Source organism: Ruditapes philippinarum, unplaced genomic scaffold (assembly GCF_026571515.1).
Source record: "Ruditapes philippinarum isolate M1 unplaced genomic scaffold, ASM2657151v2 ctg2786_1_1_1_1, whole genome shotgun sequence".
In the NCBI taxonomy this organism is placed as follows: Eukaryota; Metazoa; Mollusca; class Bivalvia; order Venerida; family Veneridae; genus Ruditapes; species Ruditapes philippinarum.
Window position 1 is genome coordinate 317 of NW_026852317.1, and position 26,408 is coordinate 26,724.

A 26,408-nucleotide genomic window follows, 5' to 3' on the forward strand; every position below is an offset into this window, starting at 1 on the left:
CTAAACAGGTTTCGATTGTACAAAATAAAACGAGACTGACCAGACATAGCAGAGTCACGTGTTTAAAACCCGCCATTGTTGTGCCTAAAACTTACTGTGTCTAGGTAATCCTATTTTCTAAAATCTTAAATCTTAAAAAAGACTACATGTAGAACATAATTGAGCGAATTTTATGAAACCAGGAAGCCTGAAGCCTGGACCTTACGTTTGCTAAAACAATTAACTTTTATAGAATACAGGAAGAAAATTGTATATCTTTGTGACAAGGATATTAAAGGCGGTTCAATACGCTTTACAAAACATTTCTTACTTCAAAAGATAAATTTTAATGAATACTTAAAAAGGAACGTATATAATGAATGAAATAGTAAAACATTGTATTTCCCCACAAATTGTAAACTAACAATTATTGTTAACATTTGCTACACTACATTAAGGGAAGATACATGAGTCATTCAATAAAAGTGACACTATGTACATTAAATTCAAAATGGTGAGTGCACAGGTAAATATCAAAATAACTTTACAATTTTTCATAATTGTTTTCAATTTTGTATTCTACGTCACAAAAAATGATCTGATTCAAAAGCTCACGTGACACACTAAAGTTCTATAAATATTCCTCGTGATCTATGGGTAACGTGCAATTGATAAAAAGTGTGAGACAAGCTTTCTTATTTTAGACAGTTTCTATATATTATCCTTATCATTTATTTTTTTATTATCATCTTTTAAATGTAAACTAGATCTAATGCAGTTCAACTTAACAATGAAAAAATGAGCATAATGTCACTTTGTCACAATGTGAAATATTTACTTTTAGCAAACGTTTTGGTTTCTTTATACTTTTGATTACATTGATGTACATCATATTCAATTTAATTAAAACTAATGCAAATAATTAATTATATTTAAATTATAGTAGGTAAACTTATCACAAAGGTTAATGATCCAGATGTTTTTATTAATTTAATTTATTTATTCATTCATTCATTCCAGTCTTATATATGCACAACTTCATATAAAATACATGAATATAATCATTCTATCAGAACTATAAGATACTGAAATATCTTAAATATAACAACACAAACATCAATGGTCAGTATGAAAACACAGCAAATGTTAAACAAGATCATATACGGCTACTACATGTATTAGATATTCAGAGTATACTTGTTTCAGTGACTGAGAAATGATTTGTAATTTACACAGGTGATAAAATACCAAATCATTATATGTCAATTTTAAATATGAGTATTAAATTTAAACACTGGGAATGTTTTATCTGTATGTTTTAAAATATATGTAATAATAATGAAATTGTTGCCCTATGTACAAAATAAATTTTTTATATATCACACAAAGTTTTACATCGTCGGAACGCCACATGTATCGCTTTCGCTGATCTACACTGAGAATGAAAGTTTCATTGCTCAGTTTTAATATATCACAGCAGGGATTTGCGAGGATTAAAACATTGTCTGGGTGAGATAATATAAACACAAATTTAACAGTATCTGACATATCATAAAACACATTTACAAATTAAGCCCTCTGATACACAACACACGTATTTGAGCATATATAGGACATTTTAGTAAAACATACATTTATGTTTCAATGCAAACTTTCAAAATAAACATATTCACAGATACAGGTACGTTAAAGATATACTATGCTCATCCTTGAGTAAAGTATTTTACTCACAGAAATTTATTGAAATCTATGAAATTCTTACTGAATATGTCCAGTTTGAATATAAAGAATGAATAAACTAGGTACTGGAAGCCGTTTTCCTTAATACAGGTCAAGCAAAGTTAATGTTTTCTTTAAAAAAAATGCCAGTTTTTTATTGACACTATACATGTATATGTATTAACATTGTGATCAACTTTAGTGTATAGAATTTAAAACATAACATATCGTTTTTGTTTGAAATCAAAACGTTTATTTTATATTTAAAAAAAAGACTGTGTAGCAAGTATCAATATTTTCCAATACTAAATTTGAGAATAGTATATCTTTAACATAACTCCCTGTTCTATTCTGAGTGTGGCAATATCTCTTCTGAATTTGGACAGCGCAGGCCTATGAGAGTATGGTAATTGTAATTTAGAATCATAAAAATTGATAAAATTAACCGCTTAAATTGAATATGGAAAATGAAAACAATATTTGTTTTGAATATGGAAAATGAAAACAATATTTTTTTTGCGGATATTTTCGGTCATGCAACTGATCGATAATAATTGCTTTCCAACACATATCACATTAAACAGCAAATATATTTGTACCTTTACCAGTATATGGGAAGAACCTCATTGCTCTGTGGTGAACAGCATTAACATATAAAAAGACCGCACACACGGACGAAACATATATGATAATGGTAATATATTAATAAAACAAAGATCATAGTATATAAACGGAATCAATGTACGCTGTCTTGCAAGCCTATACAGTTCAATGGGTACCCTGTCATACACGCACGTGTAATTTTCCGATCATTTTACCCTTCTCGAGAGGCTATATATTTCAACGATAACAGGAAGTAGACTTGTCCAACTTTTCGGCCCTTTCCGCCAAACATCGGATCACTTATAGGAACCGAAAGTACAAAATGTCTACCTGTTGACATAAACTCGGATTTGGTTATAATTGTATAACAGAAAGCATTTTTTTTATTGTCAGACATATTTTCAATCATAGTTTACCGAAATAGACGTTTATTTTTCTTTAGATGTTAAATATATACATTCTGTTGATGTTTACATTTAAAACCACATGGTAAACGTATTGAGTTCGAGGTTATTATGAATAATAGCCGGGATGCTCCGATTGGTTAATAATAAGTTTATTTGCAGAAAATAGTTTTCACAATACACAGAAACAGCCAGCAAAAAGTACTTGTGATACGTTTAAAATGTTACACTTTTTAATTGTGTCCACATATCCCCAGGAAAACTATTATCAGATTAGTGAATACAATAATGATTTCACCACAACATATGTGTTAATAAAATGGCACATGTCAATGTTTGTGGTTAAATCTATTGTTATTCAAATAAAATTTTAACCTTTACCTTTTCGAAGCAATCATTTCCCCTTAATCTTTCACAATTCAGTGTTAATTTTGCACAGTTTCTTAATTACTTCAACATTCCTGTGTTACGGGATATACGGTAATCATTATGCAATGCTTAATCTTATGCTCACCAATTTCTCGATTTAACACATTTTCTTTTGTAAAGAGCACAATCGAACAAAAACAGGTCGGTAAATATATCTGTTAATCGATCGCTAAGTGATTTACTAGACCGCTTTTAACAAAAGAGACGGTATATTATAACTGTTACAATTTAATCGCACACTTCGTCAGAATCAAATTCAACATTCAAGGTCTTTCAACTTTGAAAGACCCTGAATGCGTTAATGCAGAAATACTGATAAAATGTATTCTTTCGGTAGTGCTTTCTTACCTACGCAGAATGTGCTTGCGCGAAATGCTTGTATCATATACAGCCAGTATCTTTATTTAAGACAGTCAATCTTTGTGAAAAATTCAAGCCCCGTGCGTAAGATTTTCGCTTTAACAACAAGCTCCGTATCACCAAATATCAATGTAACCTCATTTTTGTTGTCTTCACAGGTTTCTCCGTCTGGGAATTCTATTGACAGAACGCCAAGCTGTTCGCAACCTGGGTCAGTAACAAACTGTGGATAGGGATCGCTGGTACAATAAACGGATATCTCCGCCATACGAGGATTCGTTGGAATATAAACTCTACGTACTTCGTGACCAACAGGATGTCCATCTCCTACTTCAACAAACTTGTCAAAAACGTTATGAATAACATTTTCATCTGACTCTTTATCCGCAGTCGACTGGTTATCACCTTGGCTACCGCCGTCGCGACAGCGCTGACTTCTGCCGAACCTCATACCAAAATCAAATTCGTTGAAGTCATCATCTGACCCCGAGCTGTATACGGCTTCGAGATCATTGAATGAAATATCGCTAGAGTCGTCACTCTCTGAACAATTGTTTGTTAATGAATAATTGTCCTCGTTATCAGAATCAGGAAGTGATTCTTTAACATTGATTCTCACTACTGAAACGCCATATGTATACTTCATTACTCTGGAAGACACAACATTAGGCATATGTCCGAACCGAACCGCTCCTTTAAGTACAGCAAGACCAGCCTCATTGGGTATTATAATGGTTTTGTTCGGAATATTTCTTTTCATTTCCTCGTGAACAAGCTGGCATTCCCCAAACCCACCAACGAGTAATATTCTCTGCACATACTTCATTTTTCTTTCAACAAGGAGATGTTTAACATGGGCAACTATTTCGTTTAATGGGGCTTCAAACCAACCTCGAACAATCGATACGTCAAGTCGCAGTTTATCGCTTGAGAATGTAACTTTGTCAGCTAAACCCATATCTCTGACTTTCCCTTTTAAGTCAGAATTTTCGACCTCTCTATATATTTCTCTGAGCGAAGCAGACACTCTGAATGTGATTTTCCCCTGTGAATTTGTTGTTATATTGCGTTTCTTTATTTCAAATTATCACTTGGACATCAAAGTAGTCAGCCATTTGTTCCTTTTTAAACCTCTCCATCGTCCTTTCTCCAAAAAGATTTGTCAGCCAGTCAAAATAGTTCTTGTCGACAGCAGTACCACCCCAAGGACCACCGCTTGCTTTGTGAATTTCTTTAAGAGAGCCATCTGCTTTCTTTTCATGGACTGATATGTCCGCTGTTCCTCCTAAAATATATATGTTAAAGCATATAGCATACACTATTCAAAGCTATTTAAGAAAGTTATGTTCTCTCATTTACGAAGAAAAAATAACAGATGTTTTACCTCGTAAGTCAACGACCATGTACTGGCATCCGACATCAGACACAGACTTCTTAAGATCAGTTGATACCATTTGACACCAAATCGAGGCCGCCTCGGGTTCAAGAGAAAGTTTCAAACGTGTTGAATCCAGTCCTGCCTGATGATTAATGCAAATATATGTCAGAAATAATCTTAATCAACTACAAATGAAAAATGTTTCGTCAGATAATTATTGCAAATGTATTTTCTCAATAGTCATTAGACCAAATGTTTTTTCTCTTTATGTTTGCTTTCATGACCTATGTTTGCTTTCATGACCTCCTTCCTATAGAGTATAAAATATCTCTGAGGTACATGTAAACGATATGTTACATTTAAGATATTACGCAAAAGCTGCTAAGTTATTAAATAATGTGTATAACTGCTATTTCACATTCAAAACGAAACAGCACCAAACATGTTTTTCACCATAAAGCAACGTGTTAAAATTACACAAATTATTGACACATGTTTTGTCATATTGACGGTCGGGTCGGCCTAACAACAAACCAGTATTTACAAAGTGCTCTATAAGCTACTAACTACTAATCCTACAAGATTTCTGAATCCGCGGTGAGAAACAAAAGATCGTTTGTCTCTATGTCCAAGATGCATTGTAAATGAGTTATTTCATCTCGCCCGAAGATCGAACGAGGACTCCTGAATAATTAACCTAATGCTTTGAATATTTGGCTAAGCGATCGAAAGAACAAAGTTTTGTACCATTATTGCAGCTTCTCTCATAAATTGTTTTGCGTTGTCATTCCAAATAGCTGGTACTGTAACGACATATTGTATGTCTTTCTCGTTCAAACCAACTGTCTGTTTGTTGATTGCTGTTAGCAAATGATTTCGGAGAAATCTAATAGCCATAGAAAATATCTCCATTGCTGGCATAGCTTTCCCATTAATGTCTTTTACCTTTGATGATCTATTCAATCCCTTTAAATGTAAACAGGGATCTTTATAAATAATTCAAATATACTTTTCCCCTTTCAAAAGCATACATAGTATAGATAACTAATAAACGATGCCTAGTTTCTATTTCATAGTATTAGATGTAGGTTTTAAATTGTGTTCTGCAAAATAGTTCAGACATCTACAAGGGATCCAGATACCCCGACAACATTCAGCCAAATTACCGCTTAAAAGATCGGCAAAAGAAAAAGCGGAACTGCGTTAGGGAAAATTGTGGGTGGTAAATTATTTAAAAATGCAAGTAAAAAATAAATATGAAAAAAATATGAATTTGAACCTTACATGGTGTAATTAAATGGGACGGAAATTAAAGGTTTGGGGATGAGGAAGGGGCGAACACAATGTTAAAGGGAGGTTAAGGGAAAAACTGTATATTTTATGCTTTAAAAGCTAGTAACGGGTTTAATCAGAGGTAATATTAAAACATATTTATTCCTACAAATGTTTATAAAAAGTAATATTAATAAGTTTTTCAATTAGCTGTTCTGATACGGACATAAACATAACATTTCTAAAGAAAAAATGTCACTTTTAAAGTGATGATATTGAGCAATTTGATAGATTGTAAACTTTAAATATATTTACCTCATTATTATAAAGCAACATCTTAAACCTGCGAAATAGCATCCAGCCATGGTGTTTGTTATCTTCGGCAAGATCAGAGTACCTGATCTCTGCCTCAAACCCAAACGAGTCAAACTCCTTACGTTGATTCAGAAGAACGCATGTGGATGTTTTAAGTGATATAAGCTTCTCGCTGCCAGCGTTACACCCCTGATTTGTTTGTATTTTCATCGGATCGTCGCGAAAGGAAAAAGCGTAGCCACTGTATGTTGTTCCAAAGTCAAAAGCTGCGACCAAAAGATGACGGGATGATGAGTGTTTACCTTTACAAGCCATTTCATCTATGAAATCAGATTACAAACTTTTAAAATCTCAAGTTTTATAATTTTGTACATGTATACATTTGTCTCTGCCAATTGAGATAAATGATGCATACTGTAACAAAATATATTAGTTACTCCCCTTGTTTTGATTATAAAATTATCTTTTACATTACACACACTGATTCACAAAATTTAATCACCATCAACCATCGTTTGCTTATTATAACTTATATTTGTAATTTTCATATTTTCTCATGTCCAAAATGTTATGCAATGTTTTCATTTTTGTGATTTTATGTAGTTATATAAGGCTTTTGAACCATCTTATGTACATATTTATATAACGTATATTGGCTGTGATAAGCATTACATCTATTGTTTAATCATTATGTAAATAAAACGTTATTTTACTGTTTTAAACGGCCCATTATACATTTTGTAAAATAGTCATTCATGTATACATGTCATAAATGACATAAACACAATATTTTTATTGTTGCCTCAATTTATGTTGTTATATTCTAGTCAATGTAGTAAATAACGATCTCCGAAATGGCATTTTATCAAGTGTTTTCAAGTGTCAATAATTGTGTCAATAATTGTGTGCAATAAATGCATTTTCTCCCTTCAATAGAAAAAAGTTTGTCTTTTTGCTTCTCATTTTGCATAATTACAGTTTTAAAGCTGCATGCCTTCAGATGAACCAATTTATTTTATAAGAATTAAAAAAAAGTATTCAAGATTACATGTATAGTAAAAGTTTACAGATTATGTGCTATTAATGACTGATTTTGCTGTATTTATCACCATACTTCTACTAAGTGACGCATTAATGGCTCATTGCACATTTTTACCTCTTTCTGACAATTTACGTTGATTGAATGTACCGTTTGCAGTGTGTTAATTACTTTCTGTATTTTTACTGCATGAGCATATTGTGAAAATTGGCTGTTTTCATTGAAAAGTAAAAACTGCTATGAATCTATGAAGATGTTTCAATTATGATCAAATTTGGAACAAATGTTGACTGGACCATCATGCTCAATCTTAATTTTCCTGTTACCAAGGCAGCGGGAAAGACATTTCAAAATTGCCAAACAATCACCATTTTGCGTTGATTTTCTATTAAAACTGATTTCAAAGTGCTGCAACTTCTCAATGGATTGAGATAGAGTCAAAAGCTCTTCAGCGTTGGTTACACGTTACCTAAAGATCGACCTGAGGCCAAATTTTAGTCTTTCTTCTTCGCGATGAGGGCTGCTGATCCCCTTCAAAGCCAGAAGCAAATGGGGACACATGCCCATTCTGGCACCCCCTTGGTTTACCTTTGTAAAGGGAACGCGCCAGAAAAGTGATCACTTTTTAACAACATTTCTCAAAACGAAAACAAGTGTTTGGGTCCAAAAATGGCATTTTGGTTCCAAGGGGGGGGGAGGGGGTTAAAAGCCTTCAAAACAGGTCTATATGAGGTTAAAAAGTAAATACATGAATCTAGAGGTATGCCGCTTTAAGTAAGACGTAAACTGATTCTCGAGAATGCATCTCGTTGAATTGATTAATATAAATGAATTATCACGCTTTACCGATCATCCACATTTCTTGTTACAGATTCCATTCAGTATAAGTAAACCTTTTACTTTACTTTATAAAGTTTGTTACTGTTATTTTGAGATTGATATAACTAGCCCCAGGGAGAACGAAATTAAACTTTACCAACCATTACATGAAGCATATAGACTCTCCAAAAATATTATAAATATAAGGAAAGGAAAGATAGGATTTTTATTTTTTAAAAACATGTTAAAACAGACAGTTTAACCGCAATTGTAAACACAATAAAAAAACTTCCTCGTTCATTCACATTTCTGATTTATTTCCTTTTCGTTAAAGCGCCGAGTTAAAGAAGAAAGACACCACAGTATCTATCGACAAGGTAAATACATTGTTTATAAACTTTCCACTTTACATCCAATTTACAAGGGAACGCTGTGTTTACGAACATTTGATCTTACAATTAAACACCCCAACCTTCACTAATACATGTTATATTTGTATAGTTATCCTCTATAAAGGCAAAAACAGTTACAAAGTTATTAGAAATCTATATTACATTTCAAAAAGAGTAAAATTGACTTACATAAAAATCGAAACCTATCGTCTTCAGCAGTAATGTTCAATGATTTCAACTCTGGATTATTCAATACAAATAATATATCAGGGCAGATTTCGAATTCTCAAAAACCTAAATATAGAAACAACTTCCTGGATTTTGTTTGTAGAACTGTTTAGTTTTTGTGCCAATAGAGACATGGCGTGTATTATATGAATGTTATCATTGAAAAGTAGATTAGGCATTATACTAAAGATCAAGAGGAACGTTTTAATCATTAAACGTTGATTATACGCCTTAAATTTTGTGTTTTGTTTTCTTTTTATAGTTATACGTATATCACCGTGTATATCCAGTAACGTTGACATGTGAAAATGTGAAAGTAAAGCAGCTCGTGCAAAAGTAACAACGATTCTATTCAAAGTTATGTCCGTTGCACGACAACTATAGTTTATAGTAAATCTACATTATCCGCATATTTCAAGGAATATAACACACATTTCAAGGAATATATTTACTTTTATAGAACATTCTTGAGAATACGACCTACTTCCGTATTGAGGGCAACTTTAGTGTTCCGTCGATATTAACTTTATTGTTTTGATATATTTGATATACTGTAGACATTTGTCAAACTATAAATGTATTATAACCGTTAAAACCTGTTTCAGGTACCTTTTAAGAGGAAACTGGCGTTGCGTTAGTGCATATGAACCGCAATCATAGGTCAGATGTTTTTTCCTACCATATTTTAAATGGTTTACCTAAACAATCATTTTTTTCAAGGAAATTAGTGACTATTCATCAGTAACTGTTTCCATAGAGTAGCGTATGAATTTAGAACTTCATTCATTGGTCGTTACGACGATATGACGTCATCTTTAGAACACAATTTCACTCCTCCCCTCCTTATGCCTTGTGAAATTTCCAAATGACCAAAAACGTTCACTGTAGTCAGTGTTTAAAGAAGTAAGGCTTATACATTTGTAAAATATATAACATCATGTTATGGAATTAATACGCATACGAAGAATAAACATCTTTTTAATCGTTTATCAAAGGACAATTGAGTTACTGACAAAAAGGTTAAATAAATCAAAGCATCTATAGATTAAAGATCCTGTATGTTTTGTAATTGCAGTTGTATACCACACTTGCATGAAATTATATATGTATATAATAATGCTAATACAACAGTTTTCAAACATCGAAGAATATGTAAAATATGTACTGCAAATATTTGTACATATCAAATGTAATCATTAAATTACATGCATTCATTTTTCATTGGAGAATTTGACTTAGAATTTATAGAAAACAAATTTCTAATATCCTCCCTTTATTTACATGAAATATTAAATCCGGTAATATCTTTATAAATAATGCTTTTTAGAACTTACAATATTGATAAATCTTAATTTGAGCATCATTATATAAAACCATAGAAAAATGTGTTACAGGATCTTTAATTAACCGTGAGTGTGTTACACAAAACGGGTGAGACAAAGATATTTAAAAAAAAACAACATCTATACAAGATGAAAGTCTGAAGAATAAACAACATATTGTTAAAGAGTACCCTTCTCAGTTCATGTTTTAATTTTAATCAAGAATTTACCATTATGCCAAGCATCCTCATTTGACACTAGCGTTAATAAGTTTCACACAGTCGCCCAAAGTTTCATTGAAGCTTGAGTTGAGATAAATAATTTTTATAAATGAACATGGAGGTCAACAGCTTAAGTTATATGCAAATAGCTCTCTAAATATACAAGTAGAAAACAAGCGTAATGACTTAAATGTTAAATCCTTCAGGTATGAATTAACAATGGACTAATATCGTCATAATAAAGAAGCAAACAGCAGGGTATCCAACTGTAAACGAAATTGATTCTTAGCAAGCAGCATGTTTAAAAATCAATACAAAATAAGACAGATAGATAGACAGAAAGCAGAAGCTTATATGTAGATCAGGAAGACATAAAGTTGATAATATAACTACCCAGAAAAAAATAAATTCAAAATGTAGCAAAACAATCTCAAAACAATGTGTTTCTAACAGTTTTATAGCAGTTTCAGACTTAGTTAAATCATAGATTTATCCATTGAAATATCTTAGCGGTCACAACATTGTACGTACATTGTCAATGTTCGTCTACTATAATAATAACAACGCACACACCCTTGTTTTAGACTGACTACATACAAGATATGTTCGTTATGGCATTTCCTGTTCCAATCCTACAATAATTTATAGCGGTTGAATTCTCTGATGTAACTGACCGCAAATAGAAATGAAATTATACTGTATATTACATAAGGATATGATCAATAGCCTGTTTACGAATATATTTTAACTACTGTCAAAAATATTTATAACTAATATTTTCATTTTATTTATCAGATAGATAGACATTGGCAATGTATTTAGAATGATATAATTATATAACAGCTATAAAAGTATTCAAAGTAGAAAAAAGAACATAACCATAATGAGAAAATTAAACATTCTTATATTTTACACCCATTCATCTGCACACTCTCACTGTAGTCTGCGCTTTTAATATTGTTATCGGCCATATTAGATCACCTTTTAAGTCATTTTCTTATCTCTAAAGTCATTTTAAGCGGGGTAAAAATAAAAAAGTTCGACGTGTAGATTTGGTATAGGTAAATATAGAGTAAAAAATTAAGTCTGCATATATGGAGAAAATAATAATAATAATAATAATAATAATAATTTTCGATTATTGATATTTATACGTTCTTATTCATCATTTCAGTCTCTTTTTCAATGTTGTAACAATATGTTATATATTTTAGCTCCTACACCTGAAGGAATACTCTTTTGCATTTTACATTGATAAATGTACATCTTAAAATAAATTGAAAGAAAATTACAGTTCTGATAGAGGATTTTCATAAGTAAAGCCAAAAATCATTTCATCTGCAGTTAATGATGGAAAAATGTTCTTTTTTGTTTTGAAATAGATATCAATGATGCCCTTTACAAAATTTCATTACCACAACAAATGTTCAATAGTTTCGTTTTCATTTTTACGAAAGGTACAAAAAGGATTATCATAGATTTTTGGGCTTTCTTTAAAGATTCTGTATTTATCTATTTTATGATCACATCCGTGTTATTTGTGCCGTGTGGCGGCTGTAAAAAGTCTCCCCGTACATTTAATCAATGATGTTATATTTTCGATCCTTGAAGATCGTTCAGCACGACATTATTGTTGTGCTTGTGGTATTTTTAGTTTCAACTTTTCGGCATTTTCTAGTTGGGTGGTTCCAATATTCCTACTTGAATAATGTTGAATCACCCTTAGGATATGTTACCTTCTTTTTAAATTTGTCTTTTGACGTCTTATCTGTGATACGCAGACTTCATAACCTCTGATTCCCTTTCAAAATTCCATTTTATTTAGTTTCGCCCATTGTTTTCTCGTTTAGGGCACACGCTTTTTATTACTTGGGGACCATACGCCGCTTTTCATGGAATGGCACGGAAGTGTCACATTGAAGGTTCCATGATAACCGCCGTATGAACACATCTGCGGATGTTTCTAAATTCAAAATTTTACTATTTCACGTTTAAATGTTGAATTCTGCTTAAGCCAGTGCTAGGGGGCGTGGACGGTGACTTGCACTTTCCAGTACCGTCCATGAACAGGCTCAATCAAACCGAGCCTGCAACATTTTCAATTTTGCCGTGTTGGGCTTTCTTTAGGGATTCTGTATTTATCTATTTTATAATTTATTAGTAATTATAATATTCTGTGCCAATTATTCTTTGATCCTCATTTGAAAGTCACTGTAACCTAGAATCTTTTGTTATTTTAAATGGCATTTCTTATATTTCTTTCCATTTGCTTTCTTTAGCCTTTGCATCCAGGTTACTTTAATTGTTGGTTGTGTGTTATCAGTATTCAATTAATTGTAAGTCTGTTTTCATCCCTCATTGTTTATAATTATGTTTTTTTTAAATAAGGCCACAAGTTTTCTTTACGTCATTCATACTTAAATTGAATTTTGTCATCATTTTATTTATCATTTTAAAAAGTTTGCATTTAGCCTGAATATGTTATTAAAATCTTCTAATGAAAGAAAAGCACGGTAAGAATATCAAACATATTTCCGGTATAATATACACCGGCTTTAAACCATGAATTAAGAAACATACTTTTATTGCCAATTAGCAAGCTATTGTTTATAACAAATAATATATTTATAGGTCTTGCAATACTGTTTTTCTGTATGTATAATTAGGCCATAACCATTTCTTAAGAAAATATTTGCTAAAAACAACAAACGCCATAGGAAATCTACATTGTTTTTATTTGAGATTTTACTGTGTACGAATTAATTTTTATTGTTGAAATTTATCAATCTATGGTGCATACTTGTGAGCCGGCATATATTTGACTTATGTAGGCTGCAGGGTCGGTTTGATTGAGCCTGTTCATGAACGGTACTGTCAAGTAAAAACTACCGTCCAAGCCCATAGCACCGGCTAAAGCAGAATTCAAAATTTAAACATGAAATTGTAAAATTTTGAATTTAAAAACATCCGCAGATGTATTCAAACGACGGTTACTTTAATGTGACACTTCTGTGCCATTCCATGAAAGCGGTGTACTGGTCCCTAAGTAATAAAAAGCGTGTGCCCTAAACGAGAAAACAATGGGCGGAACTAAACAAACTGGAATTTTGAAAAGGTATCAGAGGTTATGAAGCCTGCATATTACAGATAAAAACGTCAAAAGCCTAGGTTCAAAAGCAAGCAACATATGCTAAGTGTGATTCAACATTATTCAAGTAGGAAAATTAGAACCTACCAAAGTAGAATATGTCAAATAGTTAAACTGAAAGAACAAGAAAAATAATGTCGTGCTGAACAGTCATAAAGGATCGGGAATATAGCACCTCTGACTGAATTTACGGGCCTCCACACGGCACAAACAACGATGATGTGGCAATCTTATGTGCTTAGATACATATTATTGGATTAGTATGTGCTGTTATATATGTTAAGTTTTATTAAACAAATAATATAGGAAAGGGTATTAATGGAATAAAAAGACGGTAAGTCATAATCAAACTGATATAAAATACAGTCCAATTTTGCTAATACAGATCTATGTGCATATGGTTATGGTAATTAACAATATGTTTCAACCTCATAACAAGTTCTTTAAAGTTTGTATGTCTTTTATTTATTACGGCCGGTGCCACTAGCACCTGACACTCGATCAATACAGGTTCTCTTTGCAGGATATGAGTATCCATAAAAGCATTTGTCATTTCAGACACTAGAAATAAAAAGGTAGTTGAATATATTATGCTAAATAATAAGAAACTAACTTATCCTTTACCATCAATTGCCAATTTTTACATCTATTACTACCTTTAAATAAAGCCCAATCATTTTTTTCTTATTGATTCTACCAGAATCATAATAATGACAACGGTACCAGTGATTACATATTGCTATCCACTGGTCTACAATAATGGGGGATTCCAACTCATAACTCCTATTTGGTGTATATTTACAAGAGCCAAGGTAGAATCTCATTGCTATGTGTTGTATTGCTGCAATATAAGAGAACGACTAATAGTTGCCCCATAAGAGATAAAAAGGAGGTACATATGAATAATACAATTTGGTTAACATTTACACTATAAGCCAACTTTACTTTTGCATTTAGCAATGACAAGCCCCAAGACACGACCATCACTTGGTGCTATTGTTTTTGTAGTGATATTGTATTCAAGATGTTCCGTAACAAAATACTTGCTAGAATAATCTGTAACAAAATTACCACACTTTAAAATGCACAATATTACTTTTTGTAGCATTGACAAACATTCCATTTGCAATACACTTATCATTTAAGAATACTAATCATTTAAAATGATAACATATTTTCTAACTCTGTTTCATTTTGCAATTAACACAATATCATCTGCATATAAAAGTTTAAAAAAAACTCTATACACATTGAGTATGTGATGGACCTACATTGACCCAAATATTACATAGAATAAATGATTCATCCATTAACACAGTGTGACTTAATTGTGCACCTTACATTTTTAGTCAAAAATGATTATTTTGAGCTTGTGTCACACCTACATCAAGTACGTTCCAACAGCAGTGCCTTCAGCACATTGATTAAACTATGCTTCGCAATATCATTCTTCGTCAGAAATCAATAGGTCTTCTTTGGTAATAAAATGTCAATTATGCCTCAGAAATTTATATCTAAAAAAAAGTTTTCTTTTTGTTAATTTGTTACAGATGTATAAAACAATATTCGTTTGCCTACCTCTGCTCCTCTTGCTTTGTTGGCAAGTGGTATAATTGTAGTGAACAAGAGCCATGTCAACATGGCCATCCCCCGCCGAATGTGTTTGCTCATTGGAAGAATGTATATGTAGTACAGCAGAATAATTCCATTTTAGAGGTCTTTTGGTAATGAAAACTGATGGCTATAGTGATTACAGATTTGAAACCTATGTCATTACTGATGGCTGAAAATAACAAAGGGCAATAACTGAAAAATAATGCAGGGTAGGTTATCATTAATGTGTGCTGCATCCCTCCTCAGTAAAATCTATCCACCTATGAAGTTTCAAGTTGATACCTCAAATGAGAAAAAAAAATGAATTGAAAAATTAAGTATGAAAAATAACAAAGGGAAATAACTCAAAAATTATAAAAGGAAGAGTTATCATTCTTGCGCACAGCATTCCTCCTCAATAAAATCTATCCACCTATGACATTTCATGTTGACATCTCAAACACTTTTGAGTTATGCTCCACTCGGGTGAAAAATTAGGTATGAAAAATAACAAAAGGCAATAACTCTAAAATTATGAAAGGTAGAGTTATTATTCTTGTCCACTGCACACCTCCTGCGTGAGATCTATGCACCTATGAAGTTTCATGTTGATATCTCATTGGCTTTTGGAGTTATGCTCTGTACAAAAATCAATTTTGAAAAATAACAAAGGGCAATAACTCAAAAATTATGCAGGGTAGAGTTATCATTCTTGTGCAATGCACTCCTCCTCAATGAGGTCTATCCACCTATGAAGTTTCAAGTTGATTACTCAAATACTTTTAGAGATATGCTCCGGACAAAAATGTCGACGGACGGAAGGTCGGACGGACGGACGGAGATATTTCTATATCCCTCGCCGCCTTTTCGGCGGGGGATAACAAGCATTTTGTTTAGATGTCAAAATACTACTTTGTTTACATTTTTCAACATTTACGACACCTAACTGCAAATTCAGTCTGTTTAACATCCAGCTTGCTCAAATCCATTAGTAAAACATTCTTAAAGACAAGTTTGTCATTTCTAAAAAATTAATAAAAATGGATTTTTATTTCAATTGGCAATATAGAAAATCTCCCGAAGTAAAGTTCTTGACGATACCTCGCGGTGTTTTCTTCTTCTCCGGAATTTCACAAAAAGAAGGAGAAGGAAACTTGTATAAAATCGCCGACGAAGAAGAACAAAAGGCTGCAACTTTTGTTTCACGTTGAATAAAAGGCGGGAGGAAAAGAACATCGCAAGTTTTTCTTCTTCGGTAATTAAAACCACTTATTCATACTTACAATTAGTTCTTCTTCGTCGGAGAAAAAAGAAGCGTCGGAGAAGAAGAAGAAAACCAATTGTTTGTCTTCATCGGAGAAAGAAAAACGTCGAAGGAGAAGAACGCCATTTTTTCTCCTTCGTCGAAATTTACAGTCGAATGTGAAGAAGGACATTAGTTCAGCTTCTTCGGAAATTCACAAAAAGCCGACGAAGGAAGATAAAGTTCTTCTTCGGGGGTGTACTGCGGCTTACTATATGAAATAGTATTTACGTTTGAACGAATGTCACCCGTATATATTTGGGTAATAATGTACACCATAAAATAATCTTTTTTTTGATAGACATCAGTTTTATAAACAAATTAGAACTTTCTGTCATATAATCTTTCCGGGAATCATAAGTAGGTCTTCTCTTTAAGTAGATCCACCATCTTTACTTCAAACGAATGGCTGCAAAAGACGACCTTAGTTCGATAACAATGGATTAATTGACGTACACGTTCCTGACATTTTGCCTCAAACCTTTGACGAAATACATTTTTTTTTTCAACATGACGAGATATGTTAATAAAACAAATATGTTTTGATGAAATATTGCGAATAATAGTAACCAGATGTTTGAAGAAGCTTATAAGTTTGATCCATCTGACAACTTCATTAATGGTATCATTTTAAATTGGTTTATCAAATTTGTAATGAAAGGGAAGTAAGTACGAGTTAAATGCTTTCAATGTTTTAGTTATATAGATCTTTTATATATCCTACAATTTACTTAAGAAAATATATTAGATTGAAGAAGGTGTAGTTTCAATTGCCGTATAGAATTGTAATGGCTTATCTAAAGAGAAAGAAGAGGATTAAAACTTCTGTAATATATTAATTGTATCTAACTAAGATATCTTTTTTTTCTGCTAGAATCATAGTAATATAAAATTCAAAGGATGTGAGGTACACAATTTCTATTGCAAATTGCAACACAAAAAAGCACACCGGAATAGTGGTGGAATTATTTTGTTTTAAAGAGACTTTAAAGCGAAAAGAATTCCAAAAATTAGAAATCACTTTCACACAATCATATGGATATAGCCGATTAGAAAATAAAACATACAATTTGATACTATGAAACTGATGAAGAAGTAGGATTTGCTTGATGACACGTGCTGAGTATAGAAACATTACGATTATTTATTGAAGTGAAGGCAAATGAAATTAGAATCCAGTTAATGTTAAAAAAGCAATATAAATATTTGATAAAAGTTAACGGAATAGGTGTAAACTGATGCAGACGAGAGAAATTGAAGAGCTTTAAAGGAAAAGGTCATGTGATTTTTGGATATACTTTTAATAAAAAAATTCAACTTAACGAAAATATATATGTGCAAGAATTTCATGACTATTTTAAGAACTTATCAGATAGCATTAACACTACAACTCATCCAGATAGCGAGAATTACTGCGATAATCGGTTTTGTTATGCTGATTCTATTTTCGCGGATTTAGATTCTGTAATTACGACTGATGAAGTGCGCGATGTTAATAAGGTGTTTGAAATGAGGCAAGGCAGGTGGGAGAGATGATCTCGTTAATGAATATTTCATTGAAACATGTGACATCATATGGGACATCTACAGGATATTTTGTAATATAAAATTATCGCGCTGGACATGTTCCAAAGTGCTAATTTATACTGAGACGATATGGTATTATTTATGGATTACAACAAGGTTAGATGGCTATAAAATTAATGAAATACACTAAGGACATTGATTTCACCAAAATACAATGCTTATTTATTTGATTCATTTGTTATCTAAATTTTAAGTTCCTCTTCTGAACTTTCGGGTTTACTAAACACAAAGACATTAAAAGGGAACATTTGAAATGTTACCCAAAAAATGTAAATGTAAAATTATCACCCGGTAGTGTAGCTCTATATAGGGAATTAGGGCCATCCATTGTATGTGGTAACTGTTAAGTATTTTCTTGAAGTAAAAACTTACACAATTAAACGTTTAATATTATACAAAATTGGATTCGGTCGGGTATTTAAATTTGTCATATTAATTCTGATTGTTATATTCATGATCACGTGTTAATAGGTTAATAGTATAGGCAACTTAATCCTTAAATTTGTTAGACTGTGTATGAAAATGGTTTTTAGAGTGCTTAACATTACTTTTATTTTGACAACTTTCAAACATTATTGTACATTATTCAATAACGTTCATCTTAAATATAACTCAACGTAAGAATTATTCTCTAATGATTTGAGTATAAAGAAAACCTATTACTGAGTGAGTTTTATTCAACATTTCGTTGACTAGAACCAAGGTGATTAAACCTTCGTCATCAGTGTAGGCAAATATTCTATTCTATATGAAGCTCAGGTCTTGCATTGTAAAATCGAAATTCTAAAGCAGGGAAAATCCATTAACAAGTTCAGAGTGGGTTGGATTAAATATATTTAGTCAATAAATTTGTGTTCATACATTGATAAATTCATTGTCAATTATTTGACGCCTTTACATCCGGGGACTTCTTGCAGAGCATACCAGGATTCTATTGTTCTCGGGTTGTTACAACCGTTTGGACCGCCGTAATAATCACGTGACACCCCCTCGCACGTGAGTTCACAGCGGTATTTCTTTAAATACATTTGCATATAATTCTGAATACACTGTGATGCACATGTAATGTTGTTAGAACATTCCTTCCAGCCTGGAATAGAAAACATAAGTTTTAAATGAAACATCTCTCAAAATTAATTCAAAAGAAAAACAAAGAAAATTAACATTATTCTAAGGGCAATGTTCTTGCATCCAGGTTTGACATTTGGTTACGGTATATTAGATCGTTGCTTATTTTTCTTATATCTTTCAATATCTGAAACAGAAACTTTTACCAAGTTTCAGATAAATTTGCCGTTTCCTAGGGTTTGAAACGTTCCATTGTAGATCTCCCGTTATGTTTGCAGACATTTCGCAATGCTGCAATATTTCCTGGAACAAAGTTGTCACGATTTCTACAGGCATATAAGCAAGTGTACAAGAGCTACATTTGAAAAATATTTATACCACTGGAATCGGAAAATATTTCTATGGAACATATTGTACGTTTACTATTCGACAATTGTGACCTTGACATTGGAGGTAGGCGTCTGTCTGTTATGCACGACACTTTGTCTCGATATTGTGAACATTAGTGCCAAGTATTTTCAAAATCCTTTGATGGATGAGAAAGGTATAGACCAGACACGACATATACTATCCAACAAACACTGTTGATCTTCAAAGACAAAGTGTGTCTTTGACCTTGGAAATAGGGGTATGGATGTCACGCATGACACATCATCTTATTATATAAATAAATATTTGTGCAAAGCTGTTTCAAATTTCTTTGACGAATGGCTTAGATATGGACCGGACACAAAAGACTTAAGTGAGATGGACGGACAGACAGACTGACACAAGACGGAGCCCATTTCTAGATTTCCTTTTTATCCTGTGAAATGGCGGGGTACAATTACTGCATAAAATAGGAGTAAAACAAGAAAATGTAGAAACAGATATAGGTAGATGATACTGCATTATCTTGTAAGAAATTCCTTTAGAAATGAAAGTTACTTACCCAAATGTACACCAGGAAGAGTCTTACAGTCTTTCCACTGGGCTTGTGATAGACGGAAGTAGCCACAATGTAATGATATACCAAATATTTTACACCCAACCGGTTCACAGTTTGACAACTCCTAAAGAATTAAATTAAAATCTTTAAAACTTTAAAACTACAACCATTTGAACTGATTTTATGGTGCCGGTCGTGTACCATTTAATTCAAAACGTGCCTTCATCAATTAATCCGTGTTACATTTCGATTTTCTATTTTGATATGCTAAAGAAGAATCCCATGATTTCCACCATCTAAGTTTTATTGTAGAATGAACTCTATCTAAATCTTGGATTTTAAATAGACCAAGCCATGCAAATCTCGGATGATACAAAATTATGTAAAGTTAACGTTAAAACGAAGATATATTATCTATAATGATTAATTAACATGAAAAATAATTGACTTTCCATAACATTTTAAATGATGTTAATCAAAATGTAAATGGATAAATATGAAATTGATGTTAATCTAATATAAGTGGCTAAGTATGAAAACGATGTTATTCAAATGTAAATGGCTAAGAATGAAATGGATAGATGAAGTGAAACTTCGCGAAATGTAAATATCCTGCTTGTACAAACCAGACATAGACAGCGGAGACAATCGACAGACACCATTCCAGGAGCAAAACTGTAATTTTCCACTCTTCTTTCCTGCGTTTTTGATCCATCTAATAATAACAACAACAACAACAACAATAATAATAATAATAATGATAATAATAGTAATAGTAAAATAATAATGACAATAATACTCGTTATGTATGTTGCTTTTAAATTGCATTAGTAAATTCAAAAAAATAATTTTCTGTTAATTCTTATATTGCTTGGTACATCTCACATTTCACACATTTAAGTGTTAATAGAAGTTACCGAACAAGTTAATACAATATCCTTCATTGATAGTTGACTGTAAAATGTAATTACTACACAATAAAACTACCATTTGAAGATATTGTTTCTAAACATCCAGCTGATAATAAAACTCAAAACTATCTTTAATTCACCGAGTTCTATTATTGCCTCTCATAATTATAGGATGTCTCTGTAATATTTTTGTAGTTCATATGACACGTAACTTATATAGTTTAAAACAATTGTCCTCAACATAATGTGATAACATTAGATCACATTTAGTCTTCTCACCACCACCTCTAAACATGCTCGATATACAACACAAATACCCCTGTCAACTAAAAAGTTCACTTACCAACTTGAATGATAAAACAGTTAAGTTAAGATTTGTCCAAAACGGTAATATTTAAGATACAAATGTATATGATAATCTAAGTGGAGATTTGTCTTTCTAATAAAGTCTTCTTATTCACGGTTAACTGGCAACGTCCACACTTGCCTTTTCCAATGTAACTGGTTAAATACAATAAACATGCCGTTCTTAAATATAGTTGTCAGATAATGAATATAGATATACAAAAAAGAGAAATAATCTGTTTTGTGTAAGAAAAATGTATGATTGTTCTTACTTGAATTTTGATGTATAAACTCTGTTCCTGGTACGATTTTGTCTTCAATGTTTGCTAAACAGGTTTCCATTGTACAAAATATAACAAGACAGACCAGACATAGCAGGGTCACGTGTTTAAAATCCGCCATTGTTGTGCCTGAAACTCACTGTGTCTGAGTAATCCCTTTTAAAAAAATCTTAAATCTGTTAAAAAACTACATATATAACGTTATTGAGCGAATTTTATGAAATAAGGAAGTCCTAAAGCCTGGACTTTAAGTTTACAAGATCAATTTTCATTGATAGAATACAATAAGGAAATTGCATATCTTTGTCACCAATGTATGACAAGGATGTTAAAGGCGGTTCAATAGGTGTCGTCTTATTCACTTATATTTTAGATTTAGGGAAAACATATCTAAGATAATCTAAATGAATACTTCAAGAAAGTACGAATATTATGAATGAAATAGTAAAACAATATATGGTTATATCCTCAGACATTGTTAACTAACAATTATTGTTTAATATTTGCTACAATATATTAAGGGAAGATACACAAGTCATTCAATTAAAGTGACACTATGTACATTAATTTCAAAATGGTGAGTGCACAGGTAAATTAAAAAAAAACAACAAAACATTGCAATATTTATAATTGTTTTCAATTTTGTATTCTTCGTCGCAAAATATGATTTGATTCAATAACTCACGTGACACACAAACATTTCTTTAAATATTCTTCATGATCTATGGGTAACGTGCAATTGATAAAAAGAGTGAGACAAGCTTTTTTATTTAAGACACTTTCTGGAATGGTAAACAGTGTAAATATATTGCTCGCAGCTAACTTCTATATCTTGATTTACTCCACTTTTTATTTATTTTTTTGGGTATGAACATTTTCTTTTGGGTCACATTTATCATTTAGCTTCTTCAGTTTTATTTTCTTGCTTGCTTTAAATGTGTTTTTGCTATTCTTCCCTGCTTATGTTAATATTATCATTTAGTTTCTAGATAGGATGTTGCTTTATTTTGTGATCTTTTGTTTTGATTTTGCTTTTTGTTTTGTTGTTTTTTGCTTATCTTTTCCAGCATGACTCAAGCTAGCTGTTAAATGAGTTCAACTAATGACTTACATGTTTAATACCTTCTGTCTTTGTGTAGTCTGATAACCCATAGTCTTTCATATTTAAATTATATATAAAAAATGTATGTTTTTTTTATTTTTTTTAGTATTTTTATTTATTTATTTATTTAAATAATTCATTAAATTTTTAATTGTTTACTCGGTATATTATTGAACTTTAAGCAAATTTTTAGAAACTAGACATTGCTAGTGATGTAGATTTGGGTAAACTATCATTTTTAGTTTTTTAGCATATAATTCGTTATTATAAATATATCCTAAAAGGTCTATTTTATGCATGTGATGTATATATATCATGTGTAATTATTTTTTATTGTAGCTGTTTTATCTTTGTTTATCTTATGCTTTATGTTATTTACAGTCGGTTATAAAAGCTCCTAGAGCTTATGTTGTAATGTTGAAAACTTGCCGACTTAAAATAAAACTTATCTTATCTTATATATTATCCTTATCACTGAATTTTGTAGCATCATCTTTTAAGATGAAAAATGTATCTAATGCAGTTCAACCTAACAATGAAAAATTGGTATAATGTCACTTTGTCACAACATGAAATATTTACTGTAAGCAAACTTAATGTTTTTTTTAAAATACTTTTTCCTTGACGTACACAAATGTTTAATTGAAAACGAATGCATAATAATAAATAGTTTTTAAATTATAGGGAAAGTTATCACAAAAGACAATGATCCAGAATTTTTAATTTAATCAAAAATAATAAATTTATTAATTCCAGTCTCATCTATATACAACTTTCTGTAGAATACATGTATATAATCATTCTATCAGAATTATAAGATACTGAACATCTTAAATATAACAACACAAACATCAACAAGTAGAGATTTTGATGCTAAAGCATCAAGTCGCCGGATAGAAATATGATTGTATTATCATAAATAAAAGAAAATATCAGTTTAATGGTTCGAGAATAAAGAAAAGAGGAACAATAAGTTGAGTAATGTTTATTCATAAACACGTTTTCATTTACTTGCCACAATTATATCTTTCTTGCTGAGAGTTTTAAGCAAAATATTATCTTCTGTTATAATAAAACATCATATTTGAATCAAACTTGCTTAGCAATTTTGTCAAGAAACTGTTATCATTATTAAATAAGCAAGTATTGTTTGGCAATATTTACCCGAGACTCAATAATTTTCGGGAGCTGTATCGTTTGCTTACATAACTTATTATGATTAATGTTTACAATTTTATTGTAAGCATAATTACATGTATAATTATATCAATTTATACTGCTCGATGGCCTAGTGGTAAGTATGACGAAGTTGTAATCTACATGTAGTAGGCGCAAGTTCGAATATCGGAAAAATCCTGTGTGTAGTTTTCATAAATTGATTTTTATTATATCTTTTAACTTTATGAAACATAAGTTGATAAATCGTGTGTTTCATTTCTAGCACTTTTTTATTTCATAATTTTGGTAAACGGTTAAGTTTTGCAAAATACAAAAAGTATTATAAAAGAAAACATAAAAATTCACTGTCTTCAATTTGAAACTAGTTTAGAATCTAACACCTTGTCACCGAGGCTTGTAAAGCAAGTTATATGATTATAATTATATTTGTAATTCTACTTTATACAAATACCGTTGTACGTATGATTTTTTTCAGCATCCGAAAATTACCGACAAATTATTACCGATCATCGAATATATGCAAAGTGACTATGAAAATATAAATGCTTAATTACTGCATACAACAATGCAATTTTACTGTAAAAGTGGTGTCTGCATAAACAAATTATTCTTATGCACTATCGAAAAAATATATTATTTAGCTGAAATCAATATTCCTGCCGTTACATACGATAAAGTTAATGTTTAATTGCCTTTCAGTGCGATAAACTATCAACGCAAAGATGGTTTATTAGTTTTCTCTGTGTATCCGGTGTCACCTCGGTACGGAATTAGACCCAGCCCGTTGTAGTCTAGAAAGTAAATCTTTAAAATTTTGAAATGGCCTATTTCAAGTCATCTTAATTGATGCTGGTTATATTTTAAGTATATCTTTAGTAATTGTGTACATAAAGTATCATTTCTGAGTACTTGAAAGGTTGATTTTGATGTATTTTTGCAGGATTTCATTTCTGTGTGGAAGGTTTCATGAGGCACTATGCGCAAGAATACACACCAGTTACTATTTTGAATATTCTATAGTGATAACAGATATTAAAAGCTGCAGAAAAACTCCAAGGGCTAATGTATTATTTTTTTTGTGCTAAATTTACTTGGACTGCATTGGTGTTTAAAAAAATGGTCATGAAGTTTCGGTACCGGATTTGCTTTGTCCAGGATTTAGCCTTAAATGTGATAGGATATATGGGTCGAAAATTCAGTGGGCCGTCTCCATCCAATACGATTCAGACCCCTAGTGTCATACCGAGATTTTTCATACAAAATTACTTTGATTTGCACTTTATCAGCTGCCAACCATTCACATGTTACCTGTATGTCTATCTTATCAGCCATTTGTTACTATTAATAGATTTCATAACAATAACATACAGTGTATAGTCACGTGATTCTGGGAGAAACTGTTTATAATAAATAAGATGAAAATAAGTCTCATAAGATTCAAACAACCAGATTATTAAAGAGTGTCATTTCAAATATCATGCATGATTTATTTCTCATAAAATAGCAACGCTTGACACTTTTAAAAAAGTAAAAGAATCCCTAAATTGCTGGTCCATAGGGATACGTCATTAATTCATTTTATAAATATTGCAATGTTGCTTTTCACGATGTCAGTATTTGAATATTTCATTTCATTTAGCAACATTATTGTATGTTTGAATTTTCGAGATTACTGAAAACAATTGTAGTCTTTAATTGTCTAGTAATTATTATGCTTTTATTTACAGAAATTAATGCCTTCTCCTATCATAGGTATAATATTAAACTATTACAAATATAATCGCCGGCTTTACGAACTATCCATCATAGAGTCTCCCACTTGGTCCGTCAGATGCAATCAAAAGAGGAAAGCGTAGTGTCCAACTGTAAAACATGTTTATTAGTCCACTACCGGTTTACCGGAGGGGACTTTAGGTTTACCCTTCGTCCGTCTGTCCGTCAGTCCGTCCGTCAGTCCACAAAACTGGATCCCGCGATAACACAAAAAGTACTGAAAATATTTTAATGAAACTTGGTATATGGATGGATGGCAGTATGGAGATTATGCACGTCTTTTTCTTTTCTTCCTATGTTGAAAATTCTGGTTGCTATGGCAACAAATAGACTGAAAATATGGCAAATTTTACACATAACCTGGATCCCGCGATAACGCAAAAAGTACTGAAAACTTTTTTATGAAACTTTATATATGGATAGATGGCAGTATGGAGATTATGCATGTCTTTTTTTTCCTATGCTGAAAATTCTGGTTGCTATGGCAACAAATAGACTGAAAATATGGCAGATTTTACACATAACCTGGATCCATTGATAACGCAAAAAGTATTGAAAATATTTTTATGAAACTTGACATATGGGTAGATGGCAGTATGGAAATTATGTTCATCCTTTTCTTATCTTCCTGTGTTTAAAATTCTGGTTGCTATGGCAACAAATAGACTGAATTTCAAGATTTCTGATTCTAGTTTTTAAGTTTTTTCACT

The 26,408-nt window shown here is 31.5% G+C and overlaps 3 protein-coding genes across 3 annotated transcripts; all 3 read right to left on the reverse strand.

Annotated features, from left to right (window-relative positions):
* Positions 1-3,513: 3,513 nt before the first annotated feature.
* LOC132756584 (heat shock 70 kDa protein 12B-like) lies at positions 3,514-9,868 on the reverse strand. Its single transcript, XM_060747693.1, has 5 exons — positions 8,899-9,868; positions 6,460-6,779; positions 5,620-5,838; positions 4,879-5,014; positions 3,514-4,779 (listed from the first exon to the last, which is right to left on the reverse strand). The coding sequence occupies exons 2-5, from the start codon at positions 6,772-6,774 to the stop codon at positions 4,574-4,576; spliced, it is 876 nt and encodes a 291-aa protein (XP_060603676.1). The 5' UTR covers positions 6,775-6,779; positions 8,899-9,868; the 3' UTR covers positions 3,514-4,573.
* Positions 3,535-4,452, reverse strand: LOC132756611 (heat shock 70 kDa protein 12B-like). The gene has a single exon (XM_060747733.1). The coding sequence runs from the start codon at positions 4,450-4,452 to the stop codon at positions 3,535-3,537; it is 918 nt and encodes a 305-aa protein (XP_060603716.1).
* Positions 9,869-18,928: 9,060 nt separating the features above from the next.
* Positions 18,929-22,003, reverse strand: LOC132756576 (invertebrate-type lysozyme-like). Its single transcript, XM_060747685.1, has 4 exons — positions 21,636-22,003; positions 20,734-20,822; positions 20,111-20,231; positions 18,929-19,201 (listed from the first exon to the last, which is right to left on the reverse strand). Exons 1-4 carry the CDS (start codon positions 21,763-21,765, stop codon positions 18,993-18,995), a joined length of 549 nt encoding a protein of 182 aa, XP_060603668.1. The 5' UTR covers positions 21,766-22,003; the 3' UTR covers positions 18,929-18,992.
* Between the last annotated feature and the right edge of the window lie 4,405 nt (positions 22,004-26,408).

What these genes read in the sequence shown, in the direction of transcription:
- LOC132756611 (XM_060747733.1), bottom strand. Translation starts at nt 4,452, where the DNA reads ATGGGTTTAGCTGACAAAGTTACATTCTCAAGCGATAAACTGCGACTT.
- LOC132756584 (XM_060747693.1), bottom strand. Translation starts at nt 6,774, where the DNA reads ATGGCTTGTAAAGGTAAACACTCATCATCCCGTCATCTTTTGGTCGCA. An exon ending in TGTTGCTTTATAATAATGAG is followed by an intron (nt 5,839 to 6,459) that starts GTAAATATATTT and finishes TTACATTTAAAG; the next exon opens with GGATTGAATAGATCATCAAA. An exon ending in TGAGAGAAGCTGCAATAATG is followed by an intron (nt 5,015 to 5,619) that starts GTACAAAACTTT and finishes ATTAATCATCAG; the next exon opens with GCAGGACTGGATTCAACACG.
- LOC132756576 (XM_060747685.1), bottom strand. Translation starts at nt 21,765, where the DNA reads ATGGCGGATTTTAAACACGTGACCCTGCTATGTCTGGTCTGTCTTGTT. An exon ending in GTCTCCGCTGTCTATGTCTG is followed by an intron (nt 20,232 to 20,733) that starts GTTTGTACAAGC and finishes TTAATTCTTTAG; the next exon opens with GAGTTGTCAAACTGTGAACC. An exon ending in TCTTCCTGGTGTACATTTGG is followed by an intron (nt 19,202 to 20,110) that starts GTAAGTAACTTT and finishes TTTCTATTCCAG; the next exon opens with GCTGGAAGGAATGTTCTAAC.